General features: G+C 39.6%; 1 protein-coding gene across 6 annotated transcripts in view; it reads right to left on the minus strand.

Moving 5' to 3' along the window:
* Positions 1–17,902, minus strand: part of KMT2A (lysine methyltransferase 2A) — a 106,704-nt gene that overhangs the window by 61,963 nt on the left and 26,839 nt on the right. For all 6 annotated transcript variants that reach the window (XM_037057456.1, XM_037057455.1, XM_037057459.1 and 3 more), the window contains one exon: positions 1,942–2,011. In XM_037057456.1, the coding sequence (XP_036913351.1) occupies positions 1,942–2,011 (70 nt within the window). The remainder of the gene's footprint in view (positions 1–1,941; positions 2,012–17,902) is intronic.

Here is a 17,902-nt window from a genome sequence, read left to right on the forward strand (position 1 = left end):
TGAACTAGTTAGTCTCAAGTTATAAAAAAAGATTTAACTTGAATTGATATAAGAGCAAATCAATAATTTATTAAATCATATTCCTTCTAAATAAAATAATTTGACAATTTATAAATCAGCTCAATGTGCTACTTATCATGAGACTCAAGAAAACAAAATTTTCCTAAAACTTTTTGTATACACTTGTATTTTCTAAATGCATTAAGCATTGCCTAGTCTATCGTATCTTCTCTTCCCTTGTGACTTTTTAATGTTTTATTTAATTCAACATTCTTCGGAGACTTAAAACCTTCCCTAACAGGAACCAAAAGAAATGTGTGCCTTTATGAACATTTTAGACTATGGAACTTTCTAACAGAGCAGAAGTCAACAACCAGTTTGTTTTTTACCTCTCTAAATGTAATTGCTTTCCTCACCAATTAACTTGAGACTTCTCTTAATAGATTAAAAATTCAGAAATCCATTCTCAATATATACTAATTACAACAAAAGTAACAGACTGAGACAGCAGAGAAACTACGTTTCATTTTTAAAATAATGAAACATATCCAGATGGTTTTTTAAAATCCAAGACAAAACATTTAAGAGAGACTGACAGCCAACAAAAAAACTTAAGAAGAAACAATCAAGAAACGGTTGTGAATTACCAAAATAAACTCCTCTCCAGGTACATCACAAAATTCCTTATTGTCATGGTATACTTGAACCTGGCCACTAACAGGGCTTTGTTAATTCTGAAGACCTATCCAACTTTTAGAAGCTTTTGGTGGACAAATAGAAAAAGCAGAACAAAGAAGAGTCCAGCTCTGCTGTGGACTTCCATAATTCACAACACATTCAAAGAACTCACAAGTCAGTTATAAGTAATCGCTCACCATGTATTTTCTGGGCCTCATTTTGTCATGTTTAAATAAGGGTTGGACCAGATGATCTTAAAATCACTTTCTGATATGAAATTTTAGGATTTAACCCACATGTTCAAGAGAACATTGCTACCGTCTAAATGGCACAAATACTGGGATCCTACCAACCAATTTCTCCCAAGTAGATGACAATACCATCACCATTTGGAAAAGAAAAATTGTCATTATGTGTTTGAATGAGAATACTATACAACATGACAAATCAAATAAAACCCAAATGCTAACAAACATCACAAATTGTCAATGTCAAAGAGCAAAAACACAGCTAACAACATTTTTAAGTAGATTGTCTATCCACATGAAATTTTTAAAAAACCATCCAAAAATGCAGAAGAGCAGCATGGATAGGGAATGTTTTCTTCATCAAAAGATCTACAGGCATCTCCTATATAGAACGGAATAGAAGAGAATGCTGCAAACCATTACACGTTATCTCCACTAAGGACTGTCAGAAAACTACCTGTAAGTCTAGAATTTCAAGACACTCTAAATATTTTCTTGGTGAGAACAATGACACAAATATTGTTTATAAATGGAAATGCCCCATATCATTTTTGTTTTATTTTAATACAACCTTTCGAGAATTGGGTAAAATAGTTCACACACTGCTAATATTTTGTTTTTAGTTCTTTCACAGTAACAGACCAAATTTCACATGGCCAAATTACTACCAAAGTCATATATACTACTATATAATTCAAAATATGTAAATCAGAGGTTGCTCTTAGTAGGTACCTTCTTTTTGCCTACCAGATTTTTTAATCATCCCATGGAAGTCTACCTATCATGCCACGGGTGGTTCCCACAAAGAAACCTGACAGAGTCAGTCCCATGAACAGCTGCTAATCACAAGCCATTTCTTACTTAGTGTGCGGGAAAAGGAAGGATGTACAAAAAACAAAAACAAAAACAAAAACACTGCTATTTAAGACCATCCTTTATATCCAAAGACGACAAGAGGAGGAAGTCACAGTCTCTTAACAAAACTTAAAGGCACCATGGGCTTAACTGGCCATACCTGAAGGAGACCTTGCAGGACTTCGTACTCTGACTTCTTCATCTGAGCCAAAACCTAAGAACTGCTCATCCTACAACAAAGGAAAATTATTTTTAAATCAGAAACCAAAACATAAATGCAAACAAATCCTCAAGAAATGCCCAGAGGAGACAAAAATGAATTTGAAAAAATATCTTCTATATATTAATCATCATCATCACTCATATGGATATTTAAAATAACTGGTATTGAAATAAATGGACCCAGGAATACTGCTTTATTATAAACAGGAGCTATGTGTAATTGAACAAAGCACTCAAATGTCATCTTTGGTGCATAGGACCCAGGGGACAGTCCAAAAGTTCAAACTATAGATGCAGCCCAAAACAATTAAAGAACTTTAATTCAAATATTCAAATCAGTACAAAAATATATGGCAGAAATATACAGCCCCAATAAAACAAATCTTTTCATTTTCAACATGTAGTTAAGTCTACAAACACATAAGGAGTAACATAAACAATATCATAATCTCTGATTTACTAAATATTAATAGAGACTGAAGTTTCCATAATCATCAATTCTTTAATTCAGGAATTGACATTGAGATGTGATTTCTATACATTTGAGATTCAAAGATTCTCAGCATGGCATTTTATGGCAGCATTTTAAAATGCCCTGTGATAAGAGACTTAATGGTGGGCAACAGCATCTGTGAAAGCAATCACGAATTGATGACATATAGGGTGAAATTCATTCAAAAATAATATAGGGAATCATCTTATTTTCAGATAGAAAAGGCAGAAACTTCCTACTTCTCACTTTTAACCTGCCCTTTATAAAAAAAAATACCAAGGACTAAACCTATTTTGAACATGTTCTCACAAAAGATGGTCTATTTAAACAAACTGATTAATAGAAATTCACTGATTCAGAAACTGGGAGTTCCTTCCGGAGATGAGAGAGAGAGAACTTCAGATTCCAGTATCAAAAACCATACCAAGCAAGAATAAGGAATAAAAGGCAGATGTTCTTGAACCTCTAATGTATACTGATACACACAAAGTTCCCACAATTAAAGCTCCCAAATTTCCTCTCAGGAAAAGACCTCTCAAAGACCACATGTATGTGGGCCATATCTGTCGATTTTCTGAGGAATTGTTTCCCCAGTTAGTTTAAAGCTCAATTCAGGTGCTAATCTGTTTACCACTCATTGACCAGTAAAATATTAAAAGACACATGCAACCTTTTAGAGAAATTAGCAGGTTGAGCTCTCAAATTTAAATGCTTTTGAGAGGCAAAATGTTTGAGGCCAAGACTTTGGATATAATGCAACTGAGAGACACTATTCACTAGAATCTAAAAATGTTCTTGCTCTTCAGATTGTTAAAATTACTGAAACATTTAACTATTTAGAAAATCTGCAATTATCCTTTTCAAAGAGATTTCTTTGTAAAGTATTATTATAAGAATTAAACCTAAATTTAAGGAATATATATTACTTTTTACAGTCTCTTCTTTAATCATTGAATAAAATTTAAAATAAATTCTATTGTGAACATCATTTGTGAATATGAAAAAAAAATGTCTCTCTTCATTTTAAAACAAGTTAGGATAACCTGAGACATGTAGGGCTTAATTTCAAATAAACTTTTGGAATGATTTTTCAGGGGTTATGCTCGTAAACTAAAACATTACCAAAACAAACAAACAAACAAAAAACAAAACAAGACCAAACTCACAAGACACAGTCCAAAAATCTTATCACGATAAAGGAAGCTTCATATTGTTAATTTTTAAATTGTACTTTGGGGAAGAAAAAAGGGCATTTAAAATAGTAATCCAAAAATGTACTTTGAGAAAAAGCAGACAAAGAAAACGGTCCATAATAAATGCCTCAGATACTGTTTAAAAAAATATTGTGGATGTGGCTCAGTTGGTTGGGCATCATTCCACAAACCAAAAGGTCACTGGTTTGATTCCCGATCTGGGCACATACCTTGGGTTTCAAGTTTGGTCCTGGGTAAGGGGCACCTTGAAGAGGCAACTGATCCATATTTCTCCCTTGTCTTTCTCCCTCCCTTTCCCTCTCTCTAAAAATAATACATATAAATAAAACATCTTTTTGAAAAATATGACAGCATCTTAGAATTTTAGAGGGAGCAGTCCAATCCTCCCCTCTGTTGGCACACACCACCGCTGAGGGTAAGGGACTCGCTGGGGCTTCAGTTCTAGCACATGCAGGCTGTTTGCTACTAGGCAAGTCAATGACTAGTTTTATATCTTAATTTCTTTATTGGATGACTGTAATGAGTAAATAAAATATGTAAATTATATAAAATAACTCAGAAAACTGTAAGACAACATCCATTAATGATGTGGTTTTAGAAACTGAAGCTCTGAGGGGCCAAATGATTTGCCTAAGATCAGTTAGTTACAATGAACTTCCTACCATAATAGTTACAATTTAATACTATAAATAAATATTTAAAGGAATCAAATAAGCCATCTTCAATACACAATCTGCTATTCTTTCAACTACTATTAAAGCAACATGATGACCATTTCCAAATCCTTCAAATTTCTGATTTAATTAATTATCTTGTCCTCATTGAACAACCTAATGTATGCATTTCAAAGACATCTGAGGATTTCCCAACATTCACTAGAGGACTACACTGCTAAATGTATGAATTTTATGCTTCAAAATTAATTAATTATGAATTTTATGCTGCAATGAAAGATAGTTCTATAAATATATATACAATAACCAACAGAGGAAGTAACAAACAGTTGAGGTAATGAAAGATTATTAATCTGTGAAAGAAAGGAGATCCACATTGCTATGTTTATTATCAGCAACCTTAGTCACCATTCTGTATTTCAAACTTTCACTAAATGTAACTCTATGATCTTAATTGCAGTGTACTCCAAAACACAGCACTATTGAGCTGTCAAGTAGTAACTTAACTAACTCTGCCAATGTTCGAAGTTTGCAAATACTGTACTTTTCAAAATGGTAGAAAGAAGTAACTCTTTCCTTATGGTCTTATAATTGAAGTAAGAAAAGAATGAGTAGTCAAAAAAGACTATATTCCCATGAAAGAACCTACTTTTCACTTCAGTTGACCACTTGAAGCATACTTCAAAAAAAAGAGTACTGCCCTGACCGATATGGCTCAGTTGGTTGAGCATTGTGGCCCGATCTCCGGTTAGGGCATGTGCAAGAGGCAGCCCATTGATATTTGTCTCCCACATTGATGTTTCTCTCCCTCTTTTTCTCCCTCCCTTCCCCTCTCTTTAAAATAAATAAATAAATAAAATCTTTTTTAAAAGTACCCACTGTTTATATGATCCAGATGATTTAGCCAAAAATAAAAGCCATAGCTGCTATTCTAAAGAACTCTCTCTAGTCTTATAACTCTGAAGTTCCAATCCCATATATAAGAGCCCTAAAAAATTCAAGAAAGCCAACTCCAAAAAACAATGGGAAGGAACTGCTGCAAGAGGATGCTGCAACTGAAGTCGTTCCTAACTCTCATCTTGCCTCCATCACCCACTTTAAACACTAGGGTCCTGGAAGATTTAGTAAAGAAGGTAACAGTTCTGGCTTCTGAAGGATTTAGACTTGCCTAGAAATCAAAGACTAATGCCACATATATACAAGAAAGAGAACAAAAGGAACCTCAATTAAATCTATGTTTGGTACTGTGGCAAACATTATAACCCTGGACACCCTGAAGAAACAGCATACAGAAGAAACCATGCTATACACAGAACTCAGACTTCCTGGGCACTGAGCCCAGACAGCCATTCTTCATACACGCTTCTCCCAGTATGGCTTTCTTTCTAATTAACACAGCATTCCAAGACAAAGCATAGGTGAAAGCCATCAACACACCTATTCCTTCCACCGATGATGTCCTTGGAGACTATATCTCCAATATTTTCACACTTTCGTATCTCCTTGTCAGCTTGAGCACTGTAAAATACTATTAAATCATATTTTGGTTCCAATGATGAAGAATGCAATGAAAGAGCACCCAGTCAAGATGGCAACATAAGTACACATGGTACTCAGAACCTGCCATGACCACATCAAAGTCACAACTAAATAACACAATAATCATCATTCAGATTCACCTGAAATCTAGTTGAACAGAAGTCCTGTAACTAAGGATAAAAAGAAGCTGCCACATAAAGACTGGTAGGTGGGGCAGAGATATGGAAAGGGCTGGTCACACACCCACAAGTGGCAGCTAAAAACTGGAAAGGATATTTCTGCTGTGGAGGTACCCACTGAGGAATATGGGGTCTCATCTCCACACCAGGCTCCCCCAATCCAGGGTTCTAGTCAACCCAGGGTTCCAGTGCTGGGTAAAGATGTTCTAGTAAGTTCTGGTTGTAAAAAACCAGCAGAGTGAGACAGAGGGCTCCTGAGACTCGGGACACACGCATGGACTTACTCAGACTCACTCCCTCTGAGCCCCAGTGCTAGGACAGCAGCTGCAAAGGCACCATGGATATACAGGTAGGAACTTAATTGACTGACATAAGGGTGAAGGCTGGAGGGGCAGCTTTCTCCCAGACAGAGGTGCTGGCAGAGGCAATCATTCCTTTGCTGAGCTCCCCAACTGCTCCCCACAGTGACAGCAGGCAGGGCCATATTTGAGACTCCATCAACATGGCTAACACAGTGTACCCTGCACCAGTGATTCCCTGAGACCCAGCGCCACTCAAATTACTGCCCCACTGAAGCCCTGTTCATTGGCTTTTACAAATAAATAAATGGTCTGTCTTGGCTTACACTGCTGATTTTTCAAAAAAAAAAAAATCTCTCAAGCAAGCAGGATCTGGCCTCTGCATACCCTGTCCCGTATCTCTTGCTAAGCAGTTTCAGGCCCAGCACGAGTGGCAGCCGGTCTCATTTCTCAGCTTGGCCTTTCCCCAGGCACCTCCAACCAGCACAAGTAGCAACCATCTGACGATTGCTCTGTAGCTCATGCTGGGTGACACCAGGCAGGGCACAGGCAGCCCCTGAACTTGGCCTGTACCTCCAAGGAGGCCCCAGAGCCGGTGTACCCAGTGGACAGCTTTAGACTATGCAGAAGAACCACCCAACCACCTTCACAAGTAACACACTCAAAGGGTGAACTCAACAGATAGCTGGACCCCACTAAAGCGAGTCCTGCTGCATGAGATAGAACCCTACACAGCTGATCCTCCACAGTGGCGGTAGCCAGTCCTTGCAGCGGATCAGCGTTGTGATCAGTCCCTCCCATTGATGTGCCAATAGCAATCAAGGCTCAACTACAACAGGTGGGTGAATACATCCTACATGAAGTGTGCACCTGGAATGCCCAGCTTGGGTGACACATGAGGTTGTACCATTGGAACACCTACTGTTCTGTAGGTAGGACCTACAGAATACCTACTATATTAGGCCACTCTACCAAGACCAGGAGATGTAGCAGTCCAACTTAATACTGGTCATAAGGATGCTCAGTGAACTTTAAGGAAAAGAAGGTGAAGGCAGAACTTCAACAGCATAAAAACGGCCATGCGAACCATAGAAAAGAAGCAATAAGAAATGAAGGATACACTTACTAAAATGAAGAATAATTTACAGGAAATCAGCAGCAGAACAGATAAAGCCAAGAATCAAAACAGTGATTTTGGGCCCAGACCAGTGGCTCAGTGAGTTGGAGCACAGTCCCATACAACAGAGGTTACAGGTTCAATCCCTGATCATGGTAAATACCTAGATACCTAGGCTGTGGGTTCAAACCCTGATCGGAACATGTACAACAGGCAACTGATTGGTGTTTTTTTTCTCACATTTCTGTTTCTCTCTCTCCTTCTCCCACCCTTCCTCTCTCTAAAATCAATAAGCATGTCCTTGGGTGAGGATTAAAAAACAAAACAAAACAAAAGAAAAACCCTGCAGGGCCCTGGCTGGTGTAGCTCAGTGGACCCAGCACAGGCCTGCAGACCAAAGGATTGCCAGTTTGATTCCCAGTCAGGGCATATGGGAATGTGGGTTGCTGGCCTGGTCCATGGGATGGGGCATGCAAGAGAGGTAACAACACACTTATGTTTCTTCTCCTTCTCTTTCTCCCTCCCTTCCCTTCTCTCTAAAAATAAATAAATAAATAAAATATATTTTAAAAACCCTGAAGGATTTGGAATATAAAGAAGCAAGAAACACACAATCAAGACAGGAAGAAAAAAAAAAGAATGCCCATCCAAATTAGGTTAGTATGGGGACTTCCACCAAGATGGAGGCATAGGTGGAAACACTGCGCCTTCTCCCACAACCAAGTTTGAATACAACAAAGGTTTGGAGAAACAAAGACACAGCCAAAGGACAGAAAATTGAATTATATGGAAGTCCAACTACATCTAACCGTTCAACAGGGACGGTAAGAGGGGCGGAGCCAGCAGCAAGCAGGGTCCGGCAGGACAGATCCCCCGACCTAGGCATGTAAGTGGCCCAGACCCAGTCGGGGTGTGGGGCAGACTGACCGCGGTCACACATTCTCGCACAGTGAGACGAACCACGCAGGCCCCAGGGGGCGAGGGCTGACGGCGGTGGCACACTCACATGCAGTGGGACGAAACGCGTGGGCCTGGTGACAGCAGCAGCTGCAGCACCGGTGAGGGCCGTGGCAGCAGACAGGACACCATGGTCCCTCTTTGACCCCGCCCCCACATACAGCATCACAACCCAGCGACTTACTTGCCCTGCGCTAGTGAACACCTTAGGGCTCCGATCCTGCTACTTAACAGGCACGAACAGCCCAAAAGATGGCACAAGAAGAACTCAAAGTCCCAGAGCCAATAACTCTCAGCAACCGAGAAATTGCCAGCCTCTCAGAAGCACAATTCAAGACACTGTTTATCAGGATGCTCACAGAACTGGTTGATTATAGCCACAAATTAGAGGAACATATGAAGGCTAAACTAACTGAAATGAAGGGAGATGTCCAGGAAACCAATAGCGATGGAAAGGAAACTGGGACTCAAATCAATGGAATGGACCAGAAGGAAGAACGAAACATCCGACCAGAAAGGAATGAAGAAATGAGAATTCAAAAAAATGAGGAGAGGCTTAGGAACCTCCAAGACATCTTTAAACATTCCAACATCCGGATTATAGGGATACCAGAAGGGGGAAAGAAACAGCCACAAGTGGAAAACTTATTTGAACAAATAATAAAGGAGAACTTCCCCAGTCTGGCAAAGGAAATAGACTTCCAGGAAGTCCAGGAAGCTCAGGGAGTCCCAAGAAAGGTGGACCCAAGGAAGAACACACCAAGGCACATCATAATTACATTAGCTAAGATGAAAATGAAGGAGAGAATCCTCAAAGCAGCAAGAGATAAGGGGACAGTCACCTACAAAGGAGTTCCCATCAGACTGTCAGTGGATTTCTCAAAAGAGACCTTACAGGCAAGAAGGGGCTGCAAAGAAGTATTCCAAGTCATGAAATCCAAACACCTACAGCCAAGATTGATTTATCCAGCAAAACTTTCATTTAGAATGGAGGGACAGATAAAAGTGCTTCTCAGATACGGCCAAGTTCAAGGAGTTCATCATCACCAAGCCCTTATTATATGAAATGTTAAAGGGACTTATCTAAGAAAAAGAAGATAAAAAATAGGAACAGTGAAATGACAGCAAACTCACACTTATTAACAACCACACCTAAAACAAAAACAAACCAAGAGGACAGCTAGATCAGGAGTGGAAGCATAGAAATGAAGAACACATGGAGGGTTAGCAACAGGGGAGTGGGAGGAGGAGAAGGGGGGAGAAGGTACAGAAAATAGCATAGACAGTAGGTAGAAAATAGATAGGGGGAGGGCAAGAATAGTGGGGGAAATATAGAATCTAAAGAACTTGAGACACGTGGTTATAAACTAAGGGGGGAGAATGATGGGGGAGGGAGTGTGCAGGGGGAGGGGAATGAAAGGGGGGGGAATAGAACAACTGTAATGGTATAATCAATAAAATATATTTAAAAAAAACAAATTAGGTTAGTATATAGGGAGCCTCTGGGACAACTTCAAGTGCACCAACATTTACATCACGGGGGTGCCAGAAGGAGAAGAAATGGAAAACCTATTTAAAAGAATAATGACAGGAAACTTCCCTAACCTGGTGAAGGAAATAGACATGCAAGTCCAGGAAGCACAGAGAGTCCCAAGCAAGATGGATACAAAGAGGCCCACTCCAAGACACATCATAATTAAAAAAATGTCAAAGGTTAAAGATAAAGAGACAATCTTAAAAGCAGCAAGAAAAAAACAGATACTTGCCTACATGGAAACGCTCTTAAGGCTGATTTTTCAACAGAAATTTTGCAGGGATTGGTAATATTCAAAGTGATCAAAAGCAAGAACCTACAACCAAGATTACTCTACTCAGCAAAGCTATCATTTAGAATTGAAGAAGAGATAAAGAGCCTCCCAGACAAGAGGACGCTAAAGAAGTTCATCACCACCAAACCAGTATTACAAGAAATGTTAAAGGGTCTTCTTTAAGAAGATAAAAAATATGAATAAAATGGCAGTAACTACATACCTATTAACAATTACTTTAATTGCAGATGTGTTAAATGCTCCAATCAAAAGACACACAGTGAATGAATGGGTGACAAAACAAGACTAACAATGCTGTGTACAAGAGACTCATTTTGGATTGAAAGACACAGAATACAAAGGGATAGAAAAAGTTATTTCGTGAAAATTGAAACAAACAAGAAAAATAGGGTAGCAGTATTTATACCCGACTAAATAGACACTCAAAGAAAGACTATAACAAAAGACAAATTCCACTTCTTGCCATTTATCCAAGAAACCCAAAACACTAAATTGAAAAAACATATACATCTGTACGTTTATTGAAGCAATATTTACAACTGCCAAGATATGGAAGTAACATACTTAAGTGTTCACCAAGACTTGAATGGATAAAGAAGTGGTGCATATACACAATGGAATATGTTCAGACACAAAAAAGGATGAAATCTTGCCATCTGCAACAACATGACTAGACAAATAGGGTATAGTACTCATTGAAATGAATCAAACAGAAAAGACAAATGCCGGATGATTTCATTTATATGTTCAAACTAAAAAACAAAAGCAATGAACAAGCAGAAGAGAAACAGATTCATAGATACAGAGAACATTTTGATGGTTGCCTGATGGGAGATAGTTGGGGGGATGGGTTAAAAAGGTAGAGATATTAAGTATAAATTGGTAGTTTTATAGTCAGGGGGATATAAAACACAGTGTAAGGAACACAGTCAATAGGGCTGTAATAACTATATATAGTGTCAGATGGATATTAGATTTATCAAGGTGATCAGTTTGTAAGTACTATAAATGTCTAATCATGCAGGTATACACCTGAAACTAACATAATACTTTGTCAACTATAATTTACAAATAAAAAATTCTAGCCCTTTCCAGGTGGCTAATTGGTTGGAGCATCATCCTGAGGAACCAGGGTCCTCAATCAATGATTGGGAGCTGAATGAGTGGCGTACAGGAGATTAAAAAATATGTTCACATACCTGACTCCCGTAAAATGTTCATTCTTTGAGGCAAGAGCAGTTTATTTACTCATTTTTGTATTCCTTACTATCTGGCACAAATTTGACACTTAATAAATGTTTGTAAAATGAAAGTAAAGGACATACAATACATTACCAGTTTAAAAAACATTACATATCACCCTGGCTAGTATGGCTCAGGGAACTGAGTGCCAGCCTATGAACCAAAGGGTCACTGGTTCAATTCCCAGTCAGGACACATGCCTGGGCTGCAGGCCAGGTTCCCAGTAGGGGGCACACATGAGGCAACCACACAATGATGTTGCTCTCCCTCTCTTTCCCCTTCCTTTCCCCTCTCTCTAAAAATAAATGAATAAGAGGTTTTTAAAAAATAAAAAACATTAAGTATCTACTGTGGTAGCAGCACTATAGTAGAATATATGAGTGGACTCCAAACAATTAGACAACATGATTCTCACTTTTAAAAATGCATAGTGGGCCCTAGCTAGTGTGGCTAATTGGATTGAGCACCAGCCTGCATATTGAAAGGTTGCCAGTTCAATTCCTGGTCAGGGCACATGCTTCTCTTGCAGGCTAGGCCTCATGTTGAAGCATGTCAGAGGCAACCACACATTGATGTTTCTCACACGTTAATGTTTCTCTCCCCCTCACTTTCTCCCTCCCTTCCCACCTCTCTAAAAAATAAAAGAAATCTTAAAAAAAAGAATGCATTGTGGGAATGTTTTCAGGCTGGTAGGATAGACAAAAATCCACTCATTCACTTAAAATACATGTATATGAGCCCATTTCAGGGTTAAGGGATAAAGACAGAGATAAAAGACAACTTCTGCCTTTTACGATGTGGTAATCTATCAACCAGGGATGCATAAATTAATGTTTATAGTGTGTTGCCTGCTATACTAGAGGAATAGATATAGAAACACAGCAGAAAGGGAACTAACTTACTCAAGGAGAAAGAGTTAGGAAAGCCATTGCAGAAAAAAATGAAAATCTATTATCTTTTCAAGGATGGTCAGTGGGATGTGAGGAAGATATTACATGCAGAGACAATGACATCTACCAAAACACAGAGGTACAAGATCATGGATGGCATGGAGTGAAATTACAAACACTTCAGTGTGGCTAAGGCCCTAAGCTAATGTGGGAAAGGAGCATAAGATACTGGAGGAGGGGGAGAAGCAGGGGTAGATCATGTAGGATCTTAAATGCTTTTGTGAGATTAAAGTTTACCTTTAAGGAAGTATGGGCCTTATCCTGAAGGCTGTATAGTTCAGCAGTGACATTTTTAGGCAGGAGAGAAGCATGGTTAGATTCGTATTTTCAGAGACCATTATGACAGCAGTGGGAAAGTAGAGACTGTCTTTTAAACAAGATGCACAAAGACCAGTTATAAAATGATTGCAGTGGCACTGGGGACCTAGGGAAAAAGGCAGAATCCGTAGACAGCTAGGCGACAAAATGGACAAAGTACTAATATAAAGGGTTAAGGGAATGGAAAGAATTAATAGAGACTTGCAGGTGTTGGGCTGATGTTGATTAGGTTTATGGTGACATTTACAAGAAAGAATAGGAATACAACAGAAGTTTAGAGGAATGGGAAGGGAGACTACTTTACACATTTGAATTTGAAATGCCTATCCAAATTGTCTATCTAGAGAAAACATAATTGATCCAATGAATATATGAATGCTGAAACTAAGTATGAATACAATCACTCAGGGAGAGAATACTGAGAGAAAAGGAGGGCCAGTGGCAGATCCCCCAAAATACCTACACTTAACAACGTCTAGGAAAAACGGAAGCCAAGGAAGGAGACAGAGATGGAATGGCCAAGGAAGGTCACACACAGTAAGTACAAAACAGTCAAGAATACATATGAGGAGTGCCAAGTTGGGGATCAAAACTGAGAGGTCACCTGTGACTGACCATCCAAAACCAGTTTCAAAGCCATGTTGTTAGAGGCAGAAGTGCAGTGGTTGAGGTGTAACTAGAAAGTGACAAAACAGAGATAACTATAGATAAATAACTCCTTTGAAAGAAACTATAGATAACTCTTTTGGAAAAAAAACAGAGATAACTATAGATAACTCTAAAAAAAAACCAGCCCGGGCTGGTGTGGCTCAGTGGATTGGGTGCTGGTGTGTGAGTCAAAGGGTCATCAATTGGATTCCCAGTCAGGGCACAAGCCAGGGTTGCGGCCAGGCCCACAGTTTGGGGCATGCCAGAGACAACAGATCAATGTATCTCTCACACACTGATGCTAATCTCCCTCCCTTCTTCTCTCTCTAAAAGCAAATAAATAAAATCTTTAAAAAAACAAATAAAAAAACCAACAACTCAGTTATATGGGAAAGGAGAGAAAGGGCACAAGGTAAGGCAAGACCAGTTTGGGAGGATTCTTCTTTTTAGTTGAGTATGCTTATATGCTGAAGGAGTACATAGCAGCAGGGAAAAAGAAATTAAAAATCTTCGAAGTAGATAAACCCTGGCTGGTGTGGCTCAGTGGATTGAGTGCCGGCCTGCGAACCAAGGCATCGCCAGTTTAATTCCCAGTCAGGGCACATGCCTGGGTTGAGGGCCAGGTCCCCAGTGAAGGGCTCATAAAAGGCAACCATACACTGATGTTTCTCTCCCTCTATTTCTCTCTCCCTTCCCCTCTCTAAAAATAAATAAATAAAATCTTTTTGAACAAAGTAGTAATAAATGGAAAAGGGATGTGAGGTCAGCACTGAGAGGGAATATGTACAAAGCACAAGAAAAAGGAATTCACTTCCTTTAGGAAATGGGTTAAGCATGACTTTAGTTGCAGAAGAGATCATAGGCAGGAGCAAGATTAGCAATTCCTCTAAAATCACAAGCAAAACTGATTATATGGGCACTGGTCAGATGAGAAACAACAAATTTCTTCAGATTCTCAAAGAGGCCTAAAAAAATTGTTTTTAATGGACCTCTGAAGGAAATAAATCACAGACAATGGCTGATTGAGAATAAATGAGAAAGGGGAATAATGAGAAGTAAAAAATCAGTTTCCCCACCCTAGCAAATACCTAAGGCTCCATCCCTTACAACCTAACAGGTGTGCCAAGACAAAGAACTACGGCCCAAATGAATGAACAGAGCAAAACTCCAGAAAAAGAACTAAGCAACAAGAAGACAGCCAATCAATCAGATACAGAGTGTAAAACACTGGTAATCAGGATGGTCACAGAAATCATTGAGTATAGTCAAAAAATAAAGGAAGAAGTGAAGGCTAGGAAAAGTGAAATTAAAAAAAATATACAGAGAACCAAGAGTGTAAGGAAGGAAATCAGGACCCAAATCAATGAACTGGAACAAAAGAAATAAACATCAAACTGGAACAGAATGAAGAAATAAGAATTCAAAAAAACGAGGAAAGGCTTTGGAACCTTGGGACAATGTTAAACGTTTCAACATCTCAATCACATGGGTGCCAGAAGGAGAAGAGAAAGAGCAAGAAATTGAAAAGTTATTTGAAAAAATAACAAAAGGAAAACTTCCCTAGCCTCACCAAGGAAAGAGACTTTCAGGAAGTCAAGGAAGCTCAGAGTCCCAAAGAAGTTGGACACAAAGAAGCACATACCGAGACACATCATAATTACATTACCAAAGATTAAAAGGAGAGAATCTTAAAAGCTGCCAGAGAAAAGGGGACAGTCACCTACGAAGGAGTTCCCAGAAGACTATCAGCTGATTTCTCAAGAGACCTTAAAAGGACTTCCGGCCAAGATGGAGGCGTAGGTAGATACACTGTGCCTCCTCGGACTACCAAAATAAGGACAAATATAATTTAGAAATAAAATAACAACTAGAAATGACAAAAAACTGAACTGTATGGAACTCGGACAGCCAAAGAGCTGAAATAGACACATTCACCCAGACCAGTAATTGGGGCAGAGTTGGGCAGCCAAGTGGAGTGGGGTCGCAGTACAAGAAGCGGTGACACCCAGTGCACCAGACAGCAGAGGGCGGACCCTGGGCTCAGGGTGGCAACGGGCAGACCCAGTGAGGCAGCGATTGTGAAGCAAGGCACCATGCGCAAGACGGCTGGCTGACTGGGCTACAGTCCCACATTCCCACGCAGATAACTGAGCAGGACAGACAATGCAACCCAGGGTCCCAGCACTGGGAAATAAAGCCTCAAAACAACTATTGAAAACACCTGAGGGGGCTGAGCTGCAGGGAGAGACTCCCAGCCTCTCAAGAGAGTTCGTTGGAGAGGCCCACGGGGTCCTAGAACGCACACAACCCCATCCACATGGAAATCAGCACCAGAAAGGCCCAGTTTGCTTGGGGGGAGTGGCAGAAGGGACTGAAGTCCAATAGAGAACAGAGCAAGTGCCACCATTTCCTCTCTGACCCCACCCCCAGCATCACAACCCAGTGACTGGGTTGCCCCATCCTGGTGAACACCTAAGGTGAACACCATTCAGTACCTAACAGGTGTGACAAGACAAAAAAAATAGTTGAAACAGAAGAAGAGATCAAAGCTCCAGAAATAATACAACTAAGCGACCAAGAGATAGCCAACCTAGCAGGTGCACAATTCAAAGTACTGGTGATCAGGATGCTCAGAGAACTGGTTGAATTTGGTTGCAAATTAGGTAAAAAAGTAAAGGCTATGCTAAGTGAAATGAAGAAAAATGCACAGGAAACCAACAGTGACAGGAAGAAAACTGGGACTCAAATCAAGGGAGTGGACCAGAAGGAAGAAAGAGACAACCAGACAGGGGAAAAAATGAACAAGCAAGAATTTTTAAAAAGTTGAGGGGAGACTTAGGAACCTCCAAGACATCTTTAAACATTCCAAAATCCAAATTATAGGGCTACCAGAAGGAGAAAAGGAAGAGCAACAAGTGGAAAAGTTATTTGAACAAATAATAAAGGAGAACTTCCCCAGTCTGGCAAAGGAAATAGACTTCCAGGAAGTCCAGGAAGCTCAGGGAGTCCCAAGAAAGGTGGACCCAAGGAAGAACACACCAAGGCACATCATAATTACATTAGCTAAGATGAAAATGAAGGAGAGAATCCTCAAAGCAGCAAGAGATAAGGGGACAGTCACCTACAAAGGAGTTCCCATCAGACTGTCAGCGGATTTCTCAAAAGAGACCTTACAGGCAAGAAGGGGCTGGAAAGAAGTATTCCAACTCATGAAATGCAAGGCCCTACACCCAAGATTGCTCTATCCAGCAAAGCTTTCATTTAGAATGGAGGGACAGATAAAAGTGCTTCTCAGATAAGGTCAAGTTAAAGGAGTTCATCATCACCAAGCCCTTATTATATGAAATGTTAAAGGAACTTATCTAGGAAAAAGAAGATAAAAAACATGTATAGTAAAATGACAGCAAACTCACACTTATTAACAACCACACCTCAAACAAAAGCAAACTAAGCAAACAGCTAGAACAGGAACAGAACCACAGAAATGGAGATCACATGGAGGGATAGCAACAGGGGAGTGGGAAGAGGAGAGAGGGGGAGAAGGTACAGAGAATAAGTAGCATAGATGGTAGGTAGAAAATTGACAGGGCAGGGCAAGAATAGCATGGGAAATGTAGAAGCTAAAGAACTTAAGACACGTGGACATGAACTAAAGGGTGGGAATGTGGGTGGGAGAGGGTGTGCAGGGTGGAGGGGAATGAAAGGAGGGAATGGGACAACTATAATAGCATAATCAATAAAATACATTTTTTAAAAAAGAGTCCTTACAAGCAAGAAGGGATTGGAAAGAAGTATTCAAAGTCATGGAAGGCAAGGACCTACATCCAAGATTAGTCTATACAGCAAAGCTTTCATTTAGAATGGAAGGGCAGATCATGTGTTTCCCAGATAAGGTCAAGTTTAAAGGAGTTCATCATCACCAAGCCCTTATTATAGGAGATGTTAAAGGGAACTTAGCTAAGAAGAAGAAGATGATCAAAATTATGAACATAAAATGACAACAAACTCACAACAATCAAAACTGAACCTAAAAAAACCAAAACACAAACAGACTAAGCAAACAACTAGAACAGGGACAGAATCACAGAAATAAAGATCATATGGAGGTTTATTAGTGGGAAGCAGGAAGGAAGAGAATGGGGAAAGGTACAGGGAATAATAAGCATAAATAAATGGTAGAAAATAGACGGAGAGGCTAAGAATAGTATGGGAAGTGGAGAAGCCAAAGAACTTACATGTACAACCCAATGGACGTGACTAAAGGGGGGGATGTTGGAGGGAAGGGAAGGTATCAGGTGAAGGGGGATAAAGAGGAGAGAAAAATGGGCCAATTGTAATTACACAATCAGTAAAATATACTTTAAAAAAGTCAGACACAAGGATTAGTAAAAACTGATTTGATTGGAAAGGTGTAGCCACAGCAGGGCCAAGATAAATGAC

This window comes from Sturnira hondurensis, unplaced genomic scaffold, assembly GCF_014824575.4.
Source record: "Sturnira hondurensis isolate 20B ecotype Veracruz unplaced genomic scaffold, ASM1482457v3 Scaffold0009719, whole genome shotgun sequence".
NCBI lineage: Eukaryota > Metazoa > Chordata > Mammalia > Chiroptera > Phyllostomidae > Sturnira > Sturnira hondurensis.